Source organism: Pelodiscus sinensis, chromosome 26 (genome assembly GCF_049634645.1).
Source record: "Pelodiscus sinensis isolate JC-2024 chromosome 26, ASM4963464v1, whole genome shotgun sequence".
Classification (NCBI taxonomy): Eukaryota; Metazoa; Chordata; order Testudines; family Trionychidae; genus Pelodiscus; species Pelodiscus sinensis.
Genome location: NC_134736.1, coordinates 19,764,304 through 19,787,963, shown reverse-complemented (window position 1 = coordinate 19,787,963; position 23,660 = coordinate 19,764,304). Strand labels below are relative to the sequence as shown.

The 23,660-nt window shown below is 44.9% G+C and overlaps 1 protein-coding gene across 5 annotated transcripts in view; it reads right to left on the bottom strand.

Moving 5' to 3' along the window:
• LOC102452223 (PR domain zinc finger protein 10-like) overlaps positions 1–23,660 on the bottom strand; it is a 103,318-nt gene that overhangs the window by 35,031 nt on the left and 44,627 nt on the right. For all 5 annotated transcript variants that reach the window (XM_075909729.1, XM_075909728.1, XM_075909727.1 and 2 more), the window contains exons 9-12: positions 17,640–17,712; positions 16,572–16,689; positions 15,374–15,503; positions 9,991–10,206 (exon numbers count right to left, since the gene is read on the bottom strand). In XM_075909729.1, coding sequence (XP_075765844.1) covers positions 9,991–10,206; positions 15,374–15,503; positions 16,572–16,689; positions 17,640–17,712 — 537 coding nt within the window. The remainder of the gene's footprint in view (positions 1–9,990; positions 10,207–15,373; positions 15,504–16,571; positions 16,690–17,639; positions 17,713–23,660) is intronic.

The following is a 23,660-nucleotide window of genomic DNA, read 5'->3' as shown; positions in this document are numbered from 1 at the left end:
AACTATACCTGCGTCCACACAATCACTGAGTTCTGTCGACATAACGTGATAGGCGTACAGATAGTTCGGATTAGGCTTCTAATCCGAACGATCTAGTCCGTGCCGCGTGTAGCCGCGCGGCACGGGGTTCGCACTAGCCGGCTTTTAAAAATGGCGGCGCCGGCTTTATGCTAATGAAGCCTGGGAAATTCAAATCCCGGGCTTCATTAGCAAGTTCGGTATGCATACATTACCTCCCTAAGTTCAAACTAGGGGGGTAGTGTAGACATACCCTTAGAGAACACAATTTCCTGGTTAAAACCATCTCCACTCTTCTTAACGAGGTGTCTTGGCTGGCAAGTGCTTCTACTCTTGAGTAAGTGTCAAACAGCAGATACTGATGAAGCAAGTTTCAAAGCTGCTCTGTCAGAATTCAAAGCACCTCAGAAGTTATTCTGGAGTACTGGGCTACAAACACATGAAGAGAATCTGAATGATTCTCTCTACTGTCTAATCAGTAAAGAGGAAACCCATCCATTCTTTCCAGTAAAAGAGAAACATAACAGCAATTGTATATAGAAAACCACAAAATGCTAATATATATATTATATATACAGATATGTGAACATAAGAACGGCCATACTGGGTCAGACCAACGGTCCACCTAGCCCAGTATCTTGTCTGCCAACAGCGGCCAATACCAGATGCCACTGGGAGGGAACACAACAGGTAATCCTCACATGATCCCTCCCCTGTCATCCATTTCCAGACAGAAAAGGGACACCATTCCTACCCATCCTGACTAATAGCCATTGATGGACCTAACCTCTACGAATCTATCTGTGCGCAAACACACATACACATTTCCCTTTTCCCATGTAATTTCAGACACCATCCCATGGTATATGGAAGATTTCTAGTCTCAGTCAGAGGACTTGTAATGTTTAGACACACCAGTCATTAATTTAGCTGAAGTCCAGAGTGCCACTGGAATTGGGAGTTATGCTTATAATAGGGGCATGTTGTTCTGTTATAGAATCAAATTTTGAGGTGTTTGGTCTCTATTTTAAGACACAATAATATCTCAAAATTCTACAGCACTTTTAATAGGTTAATAGAAATGTAGGGCTTGAAGGCTGGCACTGGGTCAGGACAAAGTACACCTAGACCATCCCTGATAGGTGTTTGTTCAACATGTTCTTTAAAACCTCTAGAGATGGGGATTCTGCAACCTCCCTTGGAAGCCTATTTCAGAGCTTAAATACTTGCAGTGTGTGTGTGCTGGTGGAGAGGATTAGAGGTTGGATATTAGGGAAAACTATTTCACAAGGAGGATGGTAAAGCACTGGAATGCATTACCTAGGGAGACAGTGGAATCGTTAGAAGGTTTTAAGGCCTAGCCTGACAAAGCCCTGGCTGGGATGATTTAGTTGGGTTTGGTCCTGCTTCGAGCAGGGGGTTGGACTCGATGTCCTCCTGAGATCTCTTCCAATCCCAATTTTCTTTGATTGTATGATTCTATCCTCTTGTGATTAGAAAGATTTCCCCCAAGGTTTAACCTTAATCACCCTTGCTGCAATTTAAGCCCATTACTTCTTGTTCTACCTTCAGTGGACATAAAGAACTAATCACAGTCTTCTTTCTAACAACTCTTAACATATTTGAAGTTTGTTAATCAGATCCTCCCCTCAGTTTTCTTTTCTCAAGACTGAGCATGTCCAATTCTTTTAACCTTCCCCATAGGTCAGGTTTTCTAAACCTCATAATTTTTGTTGCTCTTCTCTGTATTCTCTAGAATTTTTTCCTTCTCTTTCCTAATATGGCATGCAGAGCTAGACACATACTCCAGGGTTGATCTCACCAACGTCAAATACAGCAGGACAATTACCTCCCATGTCTTACATATATCGCACCCCAAAGTGATATTAGTCTTTTTCGCAACTGAATCACATTGTTGATTCATATGCAATTTGTGATGCGCTATAGATTCAGCAATGGTACCACCTAGCCAGTCATTCCCCCTTTCATCATTATACATTTTGCTTTTCTTTTCTAAGTGAACTACTTTGCACTTGTTTTTACTGAATTTCATCATCTTGTTGATTTCAGATCAATTCTCCAATTTATCAAAGTCATTTTTAATTCTAACCCTGTCCTCCAAAGTGCTTGCAACAACTCCAAGCTTGATATCATCTGAAAATTTTATAAAATCCTCTCCACTCCATTATCCACATCATTAAATGAAAATACTGAACAGTACTAGACCCACAACTGACCCCTGAGGAACCCCATTGGATACACCCTCTCAGTCTGATAGCGAATGATTGATAACTACAGTCTTTCAATAAGTTGTGCACCCACCTTTTAGTAATTTCATCTAGATCACATTTCCCTAGTTTGCTTATGAGCAGGTAACGTGGGTCTGTGTCAAAAGCCACAATAAAATCAAGATATATCACCTCTACAGTTTCTCCCTACCCAGTAGGACTATAGCCCTCTCAAAGAAGAAAATGAGGTTAGTTTGGAATTTGTTCTTGACAACTCCATGCATATAACCTTCTTAATCTTCAGATGCTTAGAAACTGAATATTTACTAATTTGTTCCAGTCTCTTTCCAGGTATCAAAGTTATACTGTCTGGTCTGTAATCCCCTAGCCCTCTTTTCAGACAAGGATCTCCAGGCACTTTGCACTGAGAAATTTCAGCTCCTGGTGTTGCCAGGAGGTGCTATTATCTCTACTTTGCAGACAGAGGAAGGTGAAGTGATGTGCCCAAAGCCACAAAGTGAGTCAGGGGCAGAAACAGAACCCAGAATTGCTGACTCACAGTGCTGATATCTGATTTGTGTCCATTAATCTTTTGTTGCAGAGACTGTCAGACAACAGAAATGGTAACACACATACGATGTAGGTGAACATTTTAATCTACCCAGTCATTCACTCATGGATTTAAAAATAGCCATTCTTCTACAAAGGAATTCCCCCCCCCCCCCCAATTACAGAGAGAGACTGAAGAACTGGAATTAAAAGAACTAGACAGGCAGCTTTAAAATAAATTGTTGTGGTGCCTGCACTACCAAACTACTAATGTCACTGAAGACTAAGGGTATGCCTAGACTACATGCCTCTGTCGCCAGAGGCATGGAGATTAGGCTACCAGACATAGGAAAATGAAGCGGCGATTTAAATAATCACCGCTTCATTTAAATTTACATGGCTGCCGTGCTGAGCCGACAAACAGCTGATCAGCTGTTTGTCGGCTCAGCGCGATAGTCTGGACGTGCGGGTGTCGACATCAAAGGTATTTGTCGACCACCCAGGTAAACCTGATCCCAGGAGGCATACCTGGGTGGTCGACAAATATCTTTGATGTCGACACCCGCGCGTCCAGACTATCACCCTGAGCCGACAAACAGCTGATTAGCTGTTTGTCGGCTCAGTGCGGCAGCCATGTAAATTTAAATGAAGCAGCGATTATTTAAATCGCCGCTTCATTTTACTGTGTCGGGTAGCCTAATCTACATGCCTCTGGCGACAGAGGCATGTAGTCTAGACATACCCTAACATATACCACTAGAAGCGCACCAGACAGACTTGAATCAGGCAGCCGAGGGATAGTACTTTATCCACAAGATCTGCCCATTGATCTGCCCAGCTTAAAGTTTGGGATGATTCACTTAAATATCTTTTAAAGAGTTAATTGTTAATAGTTCTTGCACTGGATCAGTCCCTCTGAAGGGGACGAAGAGAAACTATGCCAACACATAGTTATTGGGTGACACTCAGGTTTGTACACATTCTGTATACAAAAGAACAAGCACAAGACCATCAACAAGGCAGATTCCATCTAGTGATAGTAAGCAAAAGTTGCACAAAATGGCATGGCAGGCAATTTCATTTTGTTCTGTTAGACACAGGGAAAAAAAAAAAAACCTACCTGCAGCTCCAACTGAGCAGGCAGCATTGGGGGAGAGAAAAATATTTATGTTATGAAATGGACCGTAAAACAGAAGACTTGACTTTGGCAGTAATCAGTCTTCTGTGGGTCACTGTCAGTCAGGGCCAGATCTGGAAGTCCTAGCTCAGTCTGTACTCAAGCAAAACTCCCCCAAATGACAGCTTTGCCTCAGTAAGGACCAAGCAGGGATTTCAGGATTTGTCCTTCAGCTAATAAGTTAGGCAGGGAGTTAAAAGGCAAAGATGGAAATCACAGATAATCTTTGAGATGTATTGCCATTCATCTTTCCTCAGAAGGTGTGTTTATTAAAAATTATATAACGAATCCCGTAGAGTCTCAGTGAGAATGAAATATGCATAGCAAGAGATGGCAGCTATGGGAAAATAAAGAAGTTATGGATGCAAGGGTCAGATTGCTGGGAAGTAAGGGACAGTGATTTATTTAAGTGCTGTCCTACTGGTCGGTACACCTGAGAATTTAATAATCTCTTACATTTCTGTTGTGCCTTTCAGCCTGCAGGATTCTACCACACTTTACAAACTGCACCTCTGTCCTACATGCTGCTCTGCATTGAGTGCATGGCTCCACATGAAGCAACTTTCAGGATCAGGCCTATCTAAATACAGCATTTTTCAAATGCGGCCAGACAGTGGAAACTGACAAACACAATGCTTTGCAACACAGGGTAGAAAGCATTTATTTTGGCCAAGCGTGATGATTTTTGTAATCCCCTATGTCACAGTTGAGTGAATGCAAATGAAGCAGATTGAAAATTCAAATGAAGGGCAGATTTACAAATCTCGCGCTTCATTTGCATAATCAAAATGAACATTTTTTTCAAAAAGGGGTTTAAAAAAAAAAACAAAAAAACCAAAAAGCTGCAGTCTAGATGGGGTTCTTTCGAAAAAAATCCCCTTTTTCAAAAGAATCTGTACACCTCATTTTTTCAGGAGTATGGGTTCTGTCAAAAAAGGGGTTTTTTCCCCCCGAAAGAACCCTGTCTACACTGCGAGGTTTTTTTTTTCCCCAAAAACCCTTTTTCGAAAAAGCGCTTGGAAGCAATTATGCAAATGAAGCATGAGATTTGTAAATCTGCCCTTCATTTGAATTTTCGATCTGCTTCATTTATATTCCTCTTTCGAGAGAGGAATGCAGTCTAGATGAGTCCTAAATATAGTAGGAGCCAGGCTGCCTGAGTGTCCGGCTCCTACTACATTTAAACTGCAAAGCCGGAACTGGGGTAGCGAGTGCCCCCCACCATTGACTAGTCGAGTAGTCAATGGAAAATTACATCAACTACTCAATTAGTTAATTAACCGCTACTTAATATCCCTAGTTTGAACTAGTATATCCAAACCTTTCCACGGGGTGGCTTCAAAGGGCTGATAACTGGAGGAATTATGTTTGCATCCACCTTCTCCTCCAGCAGTTATATAACTCCATAATAACCCATAAACAAATGCATTTTTCATACAATGGACCCCAAAGATATTATATAACAAGGTTTAAATTCACTCACAAATGTTTATCTTAATTCCATAAGGTTTATCCAGGATACTGTCAGTCTGTCAAACCCTACTCTTACAAAAAGGGTCCCATGGACTCTTATGTCCACACAAAACATGCAGGATCTCAGTGTTTTAAGTTTTGGTGACAAGTCTTTCATAGAGTAAAAACTCCATGAACTCTATAGAAGACGACTGAAGGGATGTGTTGACCTTATCAGGATCGGACCCAGTGAGTCTGAGTGTTTCCAACTAGAAATTTAAACTATTAAGCCATTCCCTATAACTTGTAGTCAAAGCATTGTAGCCTTCTTGGTAAGCAGATTTGTACCTTCTGAAAATATGCAGGATGGTCCTGATTTTGACAAGTGCTTTCCAGATGGAAGCCCTACATTTATACTGGCTGTTATAACACTGTTCTGACAGTTTTCAATCTTCAGCATGTGATACTGCATAAGTTAAAACAATAACAAATGTCTCAAGAAAATTATTTACTTCATGAAACACGTTCAAAAAGGAGATGTCTCTCCACATGTATACTTCTGGCAACAGGTTCTAGAACTACAAAGGCAAACCAATGCCAAAAGCTGTAAACAAGAAACCCAACAGAAGAGTGACAGATATATCTAAGTACTTCCTTCAGTGTGGACCTGATCCAGCACTCATTGAAGCCAATGTAAATCTTTCCAGTCATAACCAATTGGATAGCTTTCTTTGATAGGCTAACGAGTCTTGTGGATAAGGGAGAAGCGGTGGACATGGTATACCTAGACTTTAGTAAGGCATTTGATATGGTCTCTCATGATATTCTTATCAATAAACTAGGCAAACACAACTTAGATGGGGCTCCTATAAGGTGGGTGCATAACTGGCTGGATAATAACTAATCTCTGAGAGTGGTTAACGGTTCACAATCCTGCTGGAAAGGCATAACAAGTGGGGTTCCGCAGGGTACTGGTTCTGTTCAATATCTTCATCAATGATTTAGATATTGGCATAGAGAGCACGCTTATTAAATTTGCAGATGAACGAAGCTGGGAGGAGTTGCAACTGCTTTGGAGGACAGGGTCATAATTCAAAATGATCTGGACAAACTAGAGAAATGGTCTGAGGTAAATAGGATTAATTTTAATAAGGACAAATGCAAAGTGCTCCACTTAGGAAGGAACAATCAGTCTCACACGTACAGAATGGGAAACGACTGTCTAGGGAGGAGTACTGCTGAAACGGATATGGGGGTCATAGTGGACCCCAAGCTAAATATGAGTCAACAGTCTGACGCTGTTCAAAAAAACCTAAACATGATTCTGGGATGCATTAACAGGTGTGTTGTGAGCAAGACACAAGAAGTCATTCTTCTGCTTTACAGTGCACTGATTAGGCTTCAGTTGGAGTATTGTGTCCAGTTCTGGGCACCACATTTCAAGAAAGACATAGAGAAATTGAAGAAGGTCCAGAGAAAAGCAACAAAAATGATTAAAATTCTAAAGAAGTGGTGCGCGCCCGGGGGGTGGGGAATATCACAATTTTTTTCCCAGCTCGGCATATACACAGCGAAGGCAGGGGGAGTAGCAGGTGAGCAGAGTGGCATTTAAAGGGTCCACACGTTTTTTGTTCAATCAAAATTTTCCCAGGGGTTGCACCGGGAAAAAGGTTGCGCACCACTGGTCTAGAGAACATGACCTGTGAAGGAAGACTGAAAGAATTGGGCTTGTTTAGTTTGGAAAGGGAAAGATTGAGAGGGGTTTTCAGGTATCTAGAAGACTGTCACAAGGATGAGAAAGATAAATTGTTCTCCTTGGCCTCTGAGGATAGCTCAAGAAGCAATGGGCTTAAACTGCAGCAAGGGAGGTTTAGGTTGGACATTAGGAAAAATGTCCTAACTGTCAGGGTGGTGAAACACTGGAATAAGTTGCCTAGGGAGGTTGTGGAATCTCCATCTCTGGAGAGATTTAAGAGCAGGTTAGATAGATATCTATCAGGGGTGATCTAGTCAGTACTGGGTCCTGCTATGAGGGCAGGGGATTGGACCTGATGACCCTTTGAGGTCTCCTTCCAGTTCTAGTGTTCTGTGATTATAACAGGGGCTGAATCAAGCCCTACATGTGCATTGCCTTGTCCTGGACACAGCCGTGCACATCTATGGGTTTATTACTATATTCTTTTCAAGAGTCTGCATCCTACGGGATGATATACACCCTAATGCAATGGTGCAAGTATCCATTATAAGCTAGTTTATCATTTGCTGGGTATTGTAATGCATAAGTCATATTCTGTTAGCTAAATTTAAAATGCAAAGACCATTGGTCCCCTTGATTGTAGTTATAAAAGACCTGCCTATCATTTCAAAAGAATGTCTATTCACTGAAAAAGGTGCCCTCAATTAAAGTTAATACACTGAGGATGCAAATGACTGATTATTGTAGACGTTTTATTTTTTAATATTGCTCATACACCCATGGTACCTGATTATATGTTTAATTTCAGAGTCTAACAGAAGGAGACATAGTAAAACTGAGGTTTGTGCCTAATAAAGGTTTGTAATAATCATGTAAAGCCTCTTCATGACAATTATTTATTTTACATCTTTGACTGCAATTGTTTGCTTGAAGATGAGCAGTTCTACCATAACCTCATGCTTTATTCCTTTCTTAGAAAGGCAGAAGAGGTTCTATAAATTTACTTTCATGTTTCTTACATAGCTTCTCAATAGTCAGGTCAGGGTATGTGCTAAGTTTGAATAAGAAATCCTAACTAAGAAATGGTGGTGACTTAGAGCGCCCTAGGTCCAAGGTTCCAATTGGTAGCTACAAATTTTGTACCTGTTATTTAAAAGTAAATGACAGTTTACACATCTGAAACCATAACTTTAGCTTCCCCTTGCTGGCTTATGACGTTTCCTATTGTGTGCTGTGATGAAAAAAAGTGTAGTGAATTGCACATACCCATTGGAAGACTACAGACAAATTGTCATGGTTACATTTTCATGGTTAAAATCTAGTGTTGACTGATAGCATTGGTCACAGTCTAACTGCCTAGGCATGTTTTATGCAACCATCCCTCATGCAATTCTTCCAAAGCCCCTTAAGTTGAGGAACCTATGTTTTCAAGGGCTCTGCTAATCAAGGGTTGCCAAATGTGCCAATCTGCAAGTGAGCTGATGGAGGAGATATGTGATACAAACATGTGGCTGAGGAATAAATAACCACCACACTCATCTCACTTGTGACCCAAACTCAAGTTTCCAGGAAACAACCAATTCAATCTCCTCCCTGCTACCTCCAAACCAAGCCTGAGATCTTCAGACCTTTTAAAATCCAGTAATTATAATGAAACTACCTCTCCCCATACATCCAAGGCTGCAACTTGTAGGACAGAAGTTATACCATCATATGCAAATGAATCAATACACACTTGAGAACAGGTGCAATGCTATTTACTGGAAGAGCTTCAGCATCTGAATTTGACCACCACTGTCTGCTCCTACCAGCAATGTTCCCAGTGTTCTTTGGTTACAGCTGTCTGATGGCCTTACATAAACCCTTACTTACATGTCTAGTGTTTTCAACAGAGAGAAAGATCAAAAAAAAGACCACTTCACAAAATACTGACCCCCAGATGCCAACCATTTTATAAGCTTCACACTCATTCATTTTTAATGTGACTGGGCCAAATTCTACACTTAGTTAAGTCACCGTATCTGTTAAATTACACCATCAATGCTGGCACATATGTGGTTCAGGATTGTCCTATAATAATCATTCATTGTCTCTTCCTTTAATCCTCTCTTTCTTTCTCTCGTCCCCTAAAAATGAAGTCTCAACTTGTTTGCAGCTGTTTCCTGTTATAATCACAATTTTACACATAGAGGAGGGGAAAAAAGATTTTAGGCTGAATAAACCAATCATACAATTACATGGCTTCGAGGATTATTTGCCTAAATCATTTTCCTCCCACACATGGTGGAAAAAAACTGTTTTCTCAGCTGCCACAGAGCACAGGTTCAAAGTGTTTGCTGTTGGCATGCAAAGTTCTCAGCACAGGCCTCCTGAAGGAAGGCTTCCTTCTCCAAGAAAGAATTTTATCATTAAAAAATCTTTATCATCATAATCGGGATGAATGGACATAATGCCTCTTTGGCAATAACTTCTAAAGCCAACCGATCTGCAAGACAGACAGATGGTGTTCTGAACAGGCCATTAGTTCATGCCCCAGCACCATGATTTGGATGGCTGTTCAGAGCACTGCTGCCTGCCAACTTGGATGGATTATGTTTCTATGAAAGAATTACTGTGTTGGAATTGAATCAGGTCCAATTAGTGACCAAATCTCAGTAGTATTTCACGTGACACTGACTCGTGCATTAGGTTTGTCTTACTTTCTGAGCGAGGGAATTCTCTGAGCTAGAGATGCTGTGTTTGGGGTTTGAAGACAGACATCATACTGGAGCAAAAGACCAGCCATACCTGACTAGCCAACCAAGCCTTCCGTTGGCTAAAGCAAAGTGAGAGGATGAAAGAGGGCATGATCCACTATCATCTTCACTTACTCGGATGCGCTTTGCTCGCCTCATGTCGTCTGCGGTCATGGTACTCTGCGTAGGCATCGGGCTCTCATCATGATGCTGCTGAAGTTGCAGTGGCTGTTGATCCAGTGCTGACTGGGTCTCTGGTGGCACTGACGTCTGCTCCTGCTGTTCCAACCCATTCAGTGTGGCTTGTCCAGCCTCATCAAACTGCCCCTTGCTGGAAAAATGCAGCAAGTCCTGAAATGGCAAATCACACAGGCAGTGAGAAAGGCTCTAATAATACTCAATTGGCAGGTGACTGGATTTGTTCATGTTTTAAAATGATTGAACTCATGACACTGGGCCACACCAGCCTTTTTCCTCTAAAACTTCCCATTACTGACAGCAGTTCACCTCCACCACTGGTAGCATCATTGGGAGCAGAAGGGCTGGGGGTGCTGCAAGTGGAAGCCCATGTTCTAACCACCATGTACATTAATGTCCTACCACTGCTGTCACCAAGGGAGGTGAACCTGTTAGCGATGGTGGGAAGAAAAATTTTAAGAACAAATCCCTAGTGTAGTTGAAGCCACAGGGGAACACAGAGGGTCTCTCCCTCCTTCGTGCAAATTAACTGTCAAGTTAATTGGAATATTCTGTTTTCACATTCAAAGTTTGCCCTAACCAGCACACTAATGGGAGTGGTGAAGCTGCGAGTAAGACACTGGGACATACAATTATGCCCTGTTTATTTTCCTATCTGACTCCCACTTTCCACCTCTCCAGGCAGCAGTAGAAACAACCAGTGTGTGTAGTTTACATGTGTTTCACAGCAGAGCTGCTTTTCTGTTTATCTGAATTAGTGCAGAAGAGGGGGCCTCCTAGGGAGTCAGAAGCAGAATTCTCCAAACTGCACACTCTCCTCCGACAGATTCCAATAAATATTCTAGGATAGACGATTCCAATAAACTATAGAAAAATAATTGATTGTTACATTAACTGCTTACAAAATAAATACGATAAGATGAAAGACATGAAGTGGAGAGCCAAGGGCATCTAAACTCAAGCAGTGTCCTGGCAAATCACAGCTGGAGGAGGAGGAGGAGAAAAAGAAAGCTGCAAGGAGGAACGATGCATCCAGTTATGAGCCCCGAATGCTCAGTTGAGTACACACTGTTAATCTGAGGATCCAGGATTCAAATCCTGGTTTGGTTGGTAAATTCCCACAAATTGCTGAACTTGATGAGGAATTCCTGATTGAAGTTCTGTGCAGAAGGTCAGATTAGATGAGGATGATAGCCCCTTCTGACTTTAAAATCTATGAAAAGCTGGGCAAGATAATTTGTTTAAGCAATGGATAACTCACAGCACTGAGCAGAAGTCATGTGAGACAGGAGAGCATCAGGTCTCTCTTCCTGTGCTCCACAGTGTAATGGGAACTCTCCAACTCTACCACAGAGATAGTGGCTGCAGAGTTTGAAAGCCTCCTAAATGAGATGCTCTGCTATACCCTTCTCCCTAGCAATGGTGTCCTCAGAGTTGACATGGAGCAGCTAGGATAACTAGCACTATTCCTAATCAGTACTTAGGGTATGTCTAGGCTCCATGGCTCCAACAACGGAGCCATGTAGATGAGATTTCTAAACATAGGGAAATGAAGCGGCGATTTAACCTCGTGGAATGAGGTTTATTGGGGCAGTCGACAAGAGCTTCCCTTGTCGACCGCGGAGCATCCAGACTACCGCGCTGTGCAGCCAAACAGCTGATCGGCACAGCGCGGCAGCCATTTTGATGTAAATGAAGCGGCGATTATTTAAATTGCCGCTTCATTTCCCTTTTTCGAGTACACTAATCTACATGGTACCCTTAGACTCACAGACTTTTAGTCGAAAAGGGACCATTATGATTATCTAAAGCTGCCATCCTGAAATCGCAGGTGATAGAACTACTGAAGTCCTCAAACCTTGATTTAAAGACTTCAAGTTACACAGCATCCACCATTTACTCTAGTGCAGGAGTGAGCAATAATTTTTGGCCAGGGCGGGGCCTAAAATGGAGGGGGCGGAACCAGGATGCTTCCAGGCTTCCCCACCCACAAACCATGATTAGTCTGGGAGTGGGGGCGCCCCTTTGCCCCCTCCTTCCCACTAAGCACCCATGTCCCTGGCATGGCAGGAAGAGGTTTCACACACTCCCCCACCCCCAGGCCAATTAGGACCAATTAGGGCTTGGGGGCGGGGAAAGTGCACTAAGTTTCCTCCGCCCTGCCAGGAGCACATAGTACTTTGAAGTGCCACATACTTCTGGCAGGGCAGGAGGAGACTTCACACGCTTCCCCACCCCCAAGCTCTGACTGGCCTGGGGGTGGGAGCAGCACGCAAAGTTTCCTTCAAAGTGCCATGTGCTCCTCACAGGGCGGGGGCAGGGCAGACTAAACTTCATGTGCTCCTCTCGCCCCCAGGCCAATCAGGGCTTGAGGGCAGGGGACAGCATGAAGTCTCCTCCCGCCGTGCCAGGAGCATGTACTTCCAAGTGCTATGTGCTCCTGGCAGGGAAGAGGAAACTTGGTGTGCTTCCCCTGCCCCCAGGCCCTAATTGGCCTGGCATTAGGGCCTCTGCAGGCTGGATCAACCCGCTTGGTGGGCTAGATCCAGCCCACAGAGGCCCTTTTGCCCACCCCTGCTCTAGTGCAAAGCAGAAAGTGTCCCATGCCCCGTGCTGCAGAGGAAAGAAAAAACCCTCCAGTCTGACGTAGGTGGAAATTCCTTCCTGACTGCAAATCCTATGATCAGTTAGACCAGGGGTCTCCTTTTTAAGCACAAGCTCACTTTTTGAATTTAAATGCGATCCAGGATCTACCTCAGACCCAAACACCCTTGCCCCACTTCTTTCATGTCTCTTTTCTGAGGCCACCTGCCTCTGTTCACTCCATCCTCCCTCATCCTCTGTCTTTTTCACCAGGTAGGGGCAGAGGGTTGGGGTACAGGATCTGGCCTTGGGCCAAAGGATTTGGAGTGATAGCGGGGCTCTGAGCTAAGCCTGGGGCAGGGAATTGGAGTGCAGGAGGGGGTTCAAAATGCAGGCTCTGGGCAGGAGTTTGGGTCCAGGGGCCTGGGGGGGTACCTGACTGGGGCAGGGATTCGGAGCAGGCTCCAGGTGGGCATTGCTTACCTCAGGTGGCTCCTGGGTGGTGGTGCAGTGGGGCTAAAGTAGGCTCGCCCATACTCTGGCCCTGCCCCACTCTCCAAAGCAGCCAGCAAACTCCCTCTATCCCAAGCCCTGTTGTCCCCCCATCCATTCTGTGGAGACACAATATAGAGTGGGAGGGGGGCACCTGACATCAGTGCCCCCTCCTCTCCCTTCTCTGCTTTGCACAGAAAGCAGGAGGCTCTGGGGGGAGAGGCAGCTCCAAGGCAAAGGGCGGGAGATGCGCAGCAGTGGGGATAGGGGCAGCTGCCATGCTGCACTTGACAGCCTCTTGGCCAAATCAGTCAAGATTACCTGTCAGAGGCTCCAAGATCTACCAGTTGTCAGAGGCTCCTGATCTACTGGTTGGTGACCACTGAGTTAGACCCTGTGCATATGGGCAAGACTCACCAGCCAGACACCTGGGAAAGAATTCTCTGTAGTGACTCAGAGCCCTCCTTATCTAGTGTCCCATGTCCAGCTGTTGGAGATACAGCAGAACCCTGTTGATCTGATCTAACTGGGATCAGGGCCAGATTGCATAATCAAAAATTCAGATAAGGGGATAAGGGGAAAGTGTGAAGCTGCAGTGCCATCTAGTGGCCACAGGAAAGAGCTCACTTTTGGACCCGTGTCCACTGCTTGTTCGGTTCATAGGGAAAGCTGGATAATAAAGGTTAGAGTTCTATGGTATGTGCTAATAGTGATTGTGGATAGGCCATATGCCTTTATAGGCAACCTTGCTGTACCATTCCCTCCACACATTTATCACACTCAGTCACTCTACTTCCTCCACTTTGTTACCTAGGCTTCTTGCACTGCTGTACAGACACCCTTATTTTTTCTGCTTGACCTCGCACAGATTTCTTGCCAAATTAGGTATACTCATTTTTCTGCCAGAATCACCTGACTGTTACTGTCAGTGGGAATGTTGTCCATTCTCAAACCCTCTCTTGTTCTTTTCTCCACTGCCGTATCCTCCTTTGCTTGATTTTCTTCCCACACAATATTACAATCTGGCATGGAGCTGTCTCCCTTGAATTCCTTTTTTAAAGCTCTTTTGATCAGTTGAAGTATCCACCCTTGAAGTCTGTTATTATCCGTGAGCAGGTGAAATTCTTCCCATGAGAATGGTTTTCCCATGGACAAACCCTCCTTGTAGCACCATTGCCTGAACCATATGTTAGTCATCTTAATCTTGTCTCACTTCTGCTCTCCTTTTCTAAGGATGGGCAGAATCCCACTAAAGATCACCTGAGCCTCCATTTCTTTATGCATCTTTCCCAGCCTAGCACAGTCTTCCTTAATACATTCCAGTGAGAACCAAGCTCCTCCGTTCATTAGAACCTTCAGGTCCGCATCCCATACTGCAACTCCCTTCTGTTCTTTGGATTAGTTCTGATGATATGCCTCTGTTCTTCTGAGTCAGGGAGTCCCCAATTATGTAGACTTGGCTCTTCCAAAGCATTGCATTAAAATTTGTATGCAGCATATGCAATCTTCCCTCTGAGTCAGTACTGAACCAATGCTTTGGCATGACACCAAAGGGCTCCAGATGTCGCTTTTCAACTGAGACATAAAACTGAATCACTAATCACTTCTGACACCTTTCATAAAAGTAAGGGCATTAACTCTAGTTCTGGTTTGCACTAGAAAGATTTTATTGGCACAGATATACTAGTAACACTCCCCCACCTCCAAAACGAGGTGCACCTCATTCTGGCAAAAAAGAGGGTTTTTTGCAGGGATAGCTTATATAAGTTCCCCAAATGAATAAACGGTATCAGAAAAAGGACTTCTATACTGGTATAAATACATCCAAGGCATTTTGCTGTATAAAAATACTGTAAAGAATCATGCCCATAACCAACATTATTATATAGCAAGTTTCTAGTGTAGACCTGACTCTAGTATCCCAGCCAAATTCCACTGCAGTTTCAACTGGAATGGACTTTTCCACTGTCCCCCCCCCCCCCCCCCAAACAGCTGTTTATGCTGCCATGGAACTGTTAAATGGGTCCTATCCCATAACTGTTGCTCAATAAGCAGTGAATTGCTTTGAGATAACAAGTACTGTAGCAGTGCAAGTTAGCAATAAATTACTGTGCTTTCCCCAGGCTCAGGTGCGACTGCCAGAAAATAAAAACTAGCAGCCTCATTCTGTCCTCAAATAACACAGGTTTAAATCACGAGATTACATCATAGATGAGCTTTTTTCCCACCACTCCCCCAAGTATACCTGTGTTCCTTCTTCACATTTTTCCCCGTTTTCATTGGTTACTTCCAAGCGCATGAATTTTGGGGGACGCCCTGGCCGTCTGCCTGGCCCAAACCTCCTCTTTCCTCTCCCGCGACCTCTGCCTCTTGCTCTGCAGAACAGACAGTGCTCCGAGTTAGAGAAAGAGGACATGGATTTGGAATCTACTCTTTTCCTGAACCTTTTCTAAGCAATCCCCACTAAACTAACCAGTCAGTTGAGTAATAATGGCCTCAAGTAAATGAGAAAATGTGAAGAAATCTTGGGAGCAAAAACTGGGTCTCTGGTTGCTGCATACTTCTATCCCACCCCAATGGGAATAAAATGCCATGCCAAACAAATATATGTGAGGTTAAGCAGTGAAGCTACTGGTTCCTATCAAATCTTCTACAGTGACAGCCAGTAGCTGCCCTTCAGGCATCCTAGAAAACATTAAAACCTGAAAGCATAACATCTGTCCCAAGAAAGATGTTTCTCTACTGATGTCAGACAGCAAGCTGAGGGGTTCAATTTCTTATGTGGATGTTTTAGCAGCCATTTAAATGCTAATAAGCAACTGGCTATCAGGTTTGGAAAAAATAAGGGATATTTTCCCTTGCCCCTGCTGAACTGCTACCCATTTATAGATTCAAACCTTTTGTGCTTTAAAATGTTTGTGGCTACTTTTCTCACTTGTAATCTTTGGATGTTTGTGTACTTTCTATTTCTGACCCAACTGGAAACTGATGCATCAAAAATATCATTAGAAAGTTGATTCTCTTGAGATTTCAAGCCGAATTCTGTAGACTCAAGAGGCCAGGGTAATTTTTATAAGTATCCAAATGGCTAAAATCCTGACTTTGTTGAGGTTAATGGCAAAACATTAACTGACTTCAATGAGACAGGATTGTACCCCTTCTTCCCATATAAGTGCCCTTCTGTTCCTCCTTTAAACCATTTCTTATACAAAGTCACCTATGTCAATCACGTCCCCACTGATATTTCCCTACATTCCTGTCCCAGGTTTGTCTGAGTAGGTCTGTCAACTCCTCAGGGCAGCGCCCCTTTCTTTTTCTAATTCTGTAAAACACCACGCATATCTACAGTGCTATATAAATAATAATAGTAACGCTAGACTTTTTCAGATTCACCTTTCACTGCTGAGAGTTGGGATACCCAGTTTCTGTGTAATGATAAATACCTGCTAAAGAAATCCAGCTTCTCATCATGGGTGTTGAGGTGTTGTTGGAGCTGCTCTGAGCTCATGAAGCGACGATTGCATTCATAACATGGCCAGTTCTTCTCTTGGTCTCGGAGAACTATATCAAGTTGGAAGTATCAATGACAGCATGTCAGTCAGCAACAATTAAACATCTCAAGTTTTCTCCAAGCCCTTTTGTCCCCAGTCGTCTCTGTAGGCCACACTTACATACTGAAGATTGTGTCTTGCCATCAATCTACTCTATTGCTCTACGTGGCTTGCAGGCTTCACTCTTAGCACCCCTGGTCTACAAGCTGACATCAGCCGATAGCAGAAAAATGAGGAAGGTAGTGAATAGGATTGAGGAATATTTATGTTGAAGATCCGGAGAAATTAAATATTTACATTGCCCCCAATTCCATCTCCTAACAAATTGCCTATATGAAGTTGCATTTCTAAACAACACATAAGACTTTCAAATACATAATTACTAAAATACAGTCCAAAAATACCTAGAAATTTAAGCTTGGCTTAAAAGACAGCAAAAATCATTTTGTTTATATAAGTGGTTAAACCTCTTTGAGACTTTGAAGAAATTATTTGAGACAGGAGGTTGCCTACTGGGGATGTTTTCCTTACCATAGGTTATGTTTTGTTGTATTTTACATTGTCCAACAAAACTTCCCAGAAAAACAACTGGAACACAGATAGATCATATTGGATTCTTCCACTGTACTCCAAGTACAGAACTCTACCATCATCAGTCACCTGATGCTTCAGAGAAAAGCAACCCCCACTTCTGCAGCCCCTAGTAATATAGTTCAATATGTGGGAGAAATCTCTTGCCCACCCTTCTGGTAATTATCTGAAGCCCTTAAACATGAGGCTAAATTACCATGATTTTAGCATCTATAACAGCAAATGGAGGGTCCGAAACTGTTGCTCTTACATAGGTAAAATTCCTATTTGAATTTTTGCCTGAAGGATCAGGACCACTATTATAAAGTCAGACACCTCTTTTTAATACAGCAGCCACAGAGAAGAAGGAAAGAGATAAAAACAAATTACCCTTCCTTTCCTCCTCAGATATGTCATGGATCTTCTGGTTCACGAACTCTGCATAGGAGGCAGCATACCATACCTGGAGAAGAAAACAGGCAAAAAGACATCTTCTTAGATTAACCCCAAATTGAGGGGAGAAGGTTTTCTAAAGCATCATGTTTAGTCCTCTCCTCTGATCCAATAACTCATATTGCTCCTCAAGCCCTCAATAAAGCCTATTGAAGAATGTGCCCCCCATTAAGGAATAAAACAGCATTGTTCACAAACTGTATCCATTTAGTTTTCAAGTACTGTTTTCTAATCTGAATTTTCATCTCACCCATTGTAACTACAACTTGGAAAGGAAATGAGGTTCACAGACATGACTATATGTTCCTAAAAGATGGAATACGTGTTTAGGGGGGATTCTTCCAGAAAGAACAGTTACTTACCCATTACAAAGATAGCTTCCTCAATTATCACCTCTAATATCATTAGCTCACAGACATTTACCTTCCCCCTCCCATCCCCCTTCTGTTCTGAAATTTAATTTGTCCTTTTCATATGTGTTCACTTTTTTTTTTAATTGTATCCTTTGGTATATATGGTTGTGACAATTTTCTTCCACTATTTGATCTGAGGAAGTGGGTCTGGTCCACGAAAGCTCATCACCTAATAAACCATCTTGTTAGTCTTTAAATTGCTACACAGTCCTGTTTTTTTGTTTTACCTCGTAACTGGGATTCTTCAAGATGTATTGCTCATATCCATTCCAACTAGGTGTGTCATTGGAAGTTTTTCCCTTAGCAGTACCTTTAGGGCCAGTGGGGAGCCCCCAACATCAGCCCATATATACCCCTGCTGGCCCCCTCACCAACTCAGTTCCTTCTTACATACTCTTATATACTCCGGAGAAAGGGTGGCAGGCAGGGATTTGGAATGGACATGAGCAACACATCTCGAAGAATCACAGTTACGAGGTAAGTAACCATTCTTTCTTCTTTGAGTGATTGCTCATGTGCATTCCAATTAGGTGACTCCAAAGCAGAACCTATGGAGGAGTGCCAGATGTTGAAGCTACATAGGAGTGGAGGACCGCCCTGCCCAGGGCAGTGCCTTCCCTCGCTTGATGTGTTCCCGCATAGTGATTGGCGAAGGTATGGAGAGAGGACCATGTCACGGCTCTTCAGATGTCCAGGTTGGGAACCTGCACCATGAAAGCGGTGGAGGCTGCCACAGCTCTCGTGGCGTGCGCTCTAAGGGGTGGCGCCGGTACCCCTGCTAGGGCATAATCGTAATTGTAGGCATCTTTCGATCCCGAAGGATCATGGGTTTGCGCCCCTGTTGGACTGATTCGAGCAGCATCTTCTGTGTCTGTGTCTGTGCAATCTGGCAGTCCTTTCCGCACAGTGAGCAGCAGTAGGCAGATGTCGCTCTGGTATCACGGGCACAGATCTTCCTGAGGGCTCTCTTGTCTTCCGCTTCCTTCACCAAGGTAGTTTCATACATAGCAAGAGCTTCCTTCACTCCCTGTTTCCAGGCATATTTGTCTAAGGCGAGCAAATGCCAGGTGTTTGCACTGATAGAGCATTGAGGTCACGCTTGCACGTGTCCTTATAGCGCAATTTAGGTCACCCTTTCGGCCTCTTTCCAGACGCCAGTTCGCCAAAGAAAAGGTCCTTTGGTATTCGGCCATCCAACATGCGTGAGACATGGCCAAGCCAGCACATACGCCTCTGTTTGAGAAGGGTGAACATGGAGACAGTGCCCGCCCTCTCAAGCACTGCGCTATTGGGGATCTTGTCCTGCCATGAGATACCGAGTATACACCTAAGGCAGCGCATGTGGAGTGTGTTGAGCCGCTGCTCTTGTTTTGAGCACAAAATCCATGTTTCACTGGCGTACAACAGTGTGCTCAAAACACAGGCTGTGTAGGCCTGCACCTTGGTGTGTACAGTGAGCTTATTATTGGCCCATACTCTCGTCGTCAGCCTGGAGAACGTTGTGGCGGCTTTTCCAGTGCGCTTGTTAATCTCGCTATCAAATGACAAGTTGTCCGAGATCGTAGAGCCTAGGTACACGAACTCATGGACGACTTCCAGTTCATAATCTAACACACTGATCAATGGCTCGTTACTCATGCTTTGGCCCATCACCTGGGTCTTCTTTAAGCTGATTGTGAGGCCGAATTCCATACATGCGTCTGCAAAGCGAGTTATGAGTGACTGCAGTTCCTGCTGAGTGTGAGCAGCAATAGCTGCATCAACAGCAAAAAGGAACTCCCTTAGACGCTTCGTAAGCACCCTGGTCTTCAACAGTTTGAAGAGGTTGCCTTCTGTTCTCGTGCGGAGAAAGATGCCCTCTGTAGCAGTTCTAAAGGCATATTTGAGCAAAACTGCAAAGAAGATGCCAAACAGTGTTGGAGCCAGCACGCACCCCTGCTTCACTCCGCTGAGAATCTCGAAGGGTTCGGATGTGGATCCATCGTATATGATGGTCCCCCTCATGCCATCATGGAAGGCCCTAACAATGCTGAGCAGAGTTGGAGGACAGCCGATCTTAGCCAGAATCGCAAACTGACCTTTTCTACTGACAAGGTCGAATGCCTTGGTCAGATCGATGAAAGCAACATACAAAGGTTTGTTCTGTTCCCTGCACTTTTCTTGTAGTTGCCTAACAGAGAAAACCATGTCTATGGTGGACCGTTCAGCTCTGAACCCACACTGAGACTCAGGGTAGACTCTCTCTGCAAGAACATGGAGCCTCTTCAGGACAACACGTGCAAATAGCTTCCCCACGGTGCTGAGAAGGGAGATGCCGCGATAGTTGTTGCAATCGCTTTTGTCACCCTTGTTCTTGTAGACAGTAATGATGTTAGCATCCCTCATATCTTGCGGTACGCTGCCTTCTCTCCAACACTGGCAGAGTATTCCATACAGCTCTAAGACTAGGGTACCGTTAGCGCATTTAAGGATTTCCGAGGGAATACCATCGGGTATGTCTACACTACAATGTTAGTTCGAACTAACGGACGTTAGTTCAAACTAACACTCATAGGCGCTACACTAGCCTTAAAGGGGCACGGGCTGGCTACGGTGCCCGTGCCAGGTGCAAGCCTGCCAGCACCCAGCCAGCAGACCCTGCACCTGGCACGGCACAGAGCCACCCACCCGATGTCCCCCAGCCCACCCCCTCTTCCCGGGACCAGGCTGGCGGCTCCCGGGAGCTTGCCCGGGACCGCAAGAGGCGGGCACCTTCCTGGGCTAGTGCGGACATCGTGGACCTCGTCCATGATCTCCGCACTAGGCACAGGAAAGTGGCTGGCTAGGGCAGGAGAGCTGCCAGCCTGGACACCCAGGAGCAGGTGTGCATGAAAATCAAGGGGGTCCACTGAGACCCCCGACCCTGAGCCCTGAGCTTACAATGGCCGTACTGGGTCAGACCAAAGGTCCATCTAGCCCAGTAGCCTGTCTGCCCACAGCGGCCAACCCTAGGGACCCTGGAGGGGATGGACCGAAGACAGTGACCAAGCCATTTGTCTCGTGCCATCCCTCTCCAGTCTTCCACAAACTTTGGGCAGGGACACCACTCCTACCCCCTGGCTAAGACTACTCCATGGACCCAACCTCCATGACTTGATCTCACTTCCCTTTCAACTCTGTTCTAGTTGTAGCCTTCACAGCCTCCTGCAGCAAGGAGTTCCACAGGTTAACTATTTGCTTTGTCAAGAATAACAACTTTCTCTTACTAGTTTCAAGCCTGCTACCCATTCCTTTCCTTTGGTGTCCTCTAGTCCTTCTTTATGGGAACTCATGAAGAACTTTTATGAATGCACCCTCTCTACCCAACCCCTGCTTTTAGAGACCTCTATCCTGTCCCCGCTCCATCTCCTCTTTTCTAAGCTGAACAGTCCCAGTCTCTGTAGCCTCTCTTCATCTGGGACCTGTTCCCAACCCCTGATCATGTTAGTTGCCCTCCCCTCTCCCAGCCTTTCTCTTCCCCTCTCCCACCTCCTTTTCCCAGTCTCCCCCAGTTTTGTTCAATAAAGACAGAGTCAATGTTGGAAGAAACTTTATCTTTATTTTGTACATCAGGAAGGGGGGCTAGGGAGGGGTAAGTGGAAGGAGGTGAGGGAGGAATGGGGTACGAGCCCCTGATGGGGAGGACTGGGCTGGCTCTGCGGGCTTCTGGGGGTGGAAGCTCTCCTGCAGCCCCCCAATTGCCCCCTCTCCCCAGATGGCAGCCTGCGGCAAGTGCAGCCGGGCTGATGGCCGAGTGGTGTGATGTGCCCAGTGTGGGCACTCCGGGCACTCCAAGCCAGGACTGGTTTTCAAGCAGGGCACCCCTGAGAACTGTCTGTCCGAGGTGGGGGTCGGGTCCCTTTAAGCGCAGCCCTCTGCTAGCCTGAGACAGCATCTCCACGCTCTAAGTCCTCCTTTGATGCCCTGCCGGCACTGCTTCCGGCCATCCTTAAGCCCTGTTCAGGGTCCACTTAATGTGGACATGCTAGTTCGAATTAGCAAAACGCTAATTCGAACTAGTTTTTAGTTCTAGACGCGTTAGTTTGAATTAGCTTAGTTAATAAGTGTAGACATACCCATCTTTCCCTGGGGCTTTTCCAGAAGAAAGTGCTTTTAGCGCGTCGCTAAGTTCTTCCATGGTGGGTTCAGCATCAAGTTCAGTCGTGGTGGGCAGAGGTTAGATGGCATTCAGGGCTCTCTCTGTAACTACGGTCTCTCTCGTGTACAGCTGCGAATAGTATTCCACCCAATGTTCCATCTGCTTGGTTCTGTCCTTCAAAATCTCGCCTGTGGCCGACTTAAGTGGGGCAGTCTTCCTTTGTGATGGACCAATGACCTGCTTGATCCCATCGTACATTCCTCGCATGTTACCAGTGTCCATGGCCTGCTAAATCTTGGAGCAGAGCTGGAGCCAGTAATCGTTGGCACACCGCCGAGCAACCCGCTGCACTTGACTGCGAGCAAACCGGAGCGCCTGCACGTTCTCCTCACTGGGAGAGGACCTGTATGCAGCCAGTGCCTGTCTCCTCTTCTCAATCAGGGGCGTCAGCCCTTCAGTGTGGGCTTCAAACCAATCAGCAGACTTGACTGTCTTCTTCCCAAAGATAGATATCGCAGTATCATAAATAGCGTCCCATAGTTGTTCCCATCTCTTGCTGACGGGGCAAGGCCTCTTCAAGTGCTTGGACAAACTCGCATACTTTTGAACGGTCACGAGTCTTACCAGTGTCAATGCGTGGCCTCCCTTCCTTTCTGGAGCGAAAAAATCTTCGCGGCTGGATGTACACCTTACTATACACGAGCAAGTGGTCAGTATCACAGTCTGCGCTGCGGTAGCTGCGTGTCACCCTGACACTACCTAAACGGCTGCGTTTGGTGAGGACAAGGTCAAGCTGGTGCCAATGTTTCGACCTTGGGTGTCGCCACGAAACTTTGTGCTGGGGTTTGACGTTGAAAAAGGTATTGGTTACGCAGAGATCATGTTGGGAGCAGAGTTCAAGGAGGCGCTGTCCGTTTTCATTCATCTTCCCTGTACCAAACTGTCCTAGACAGGATGGCCAACTGTGATGGTCTCTGCCAACTCTGGCGTTGAAGTCGCCAAGGATGAATAGCGGCTCATGGGAAGATACTTCACTGATGGCAATACTAAGTTCATCATAGAACTTGTCCTTATCTTCCTGGGCAGAAGTTAAAGTAGGCACATAAATGCTGAAGATGTTGGCCATGCCCACTGATTATTTGAAGCTGGATTTTCAGCATTCTCTCAGTTCCCACATTTGGTGGTATGACTGAGCCAACTAGGTTGTTTCTAATTGCAAAGCCAACACCGTGTTCCCTGGTCTCTTCTGGAGGCTTCCCGTGCCAGAAAAAGGAAAAATCCTTCTCCCAGAGACATCCAGAGGACGATAGCCTTGTTTCCTGGAGGGCTACAATGTCCATCCGCAGTCTTCTCAGCTCATTATTAATGACGGCTGTCTTCCAGGGATTACTAATGATCTGTAGGTCTTCAGTAAGGCCCGGAATAAGG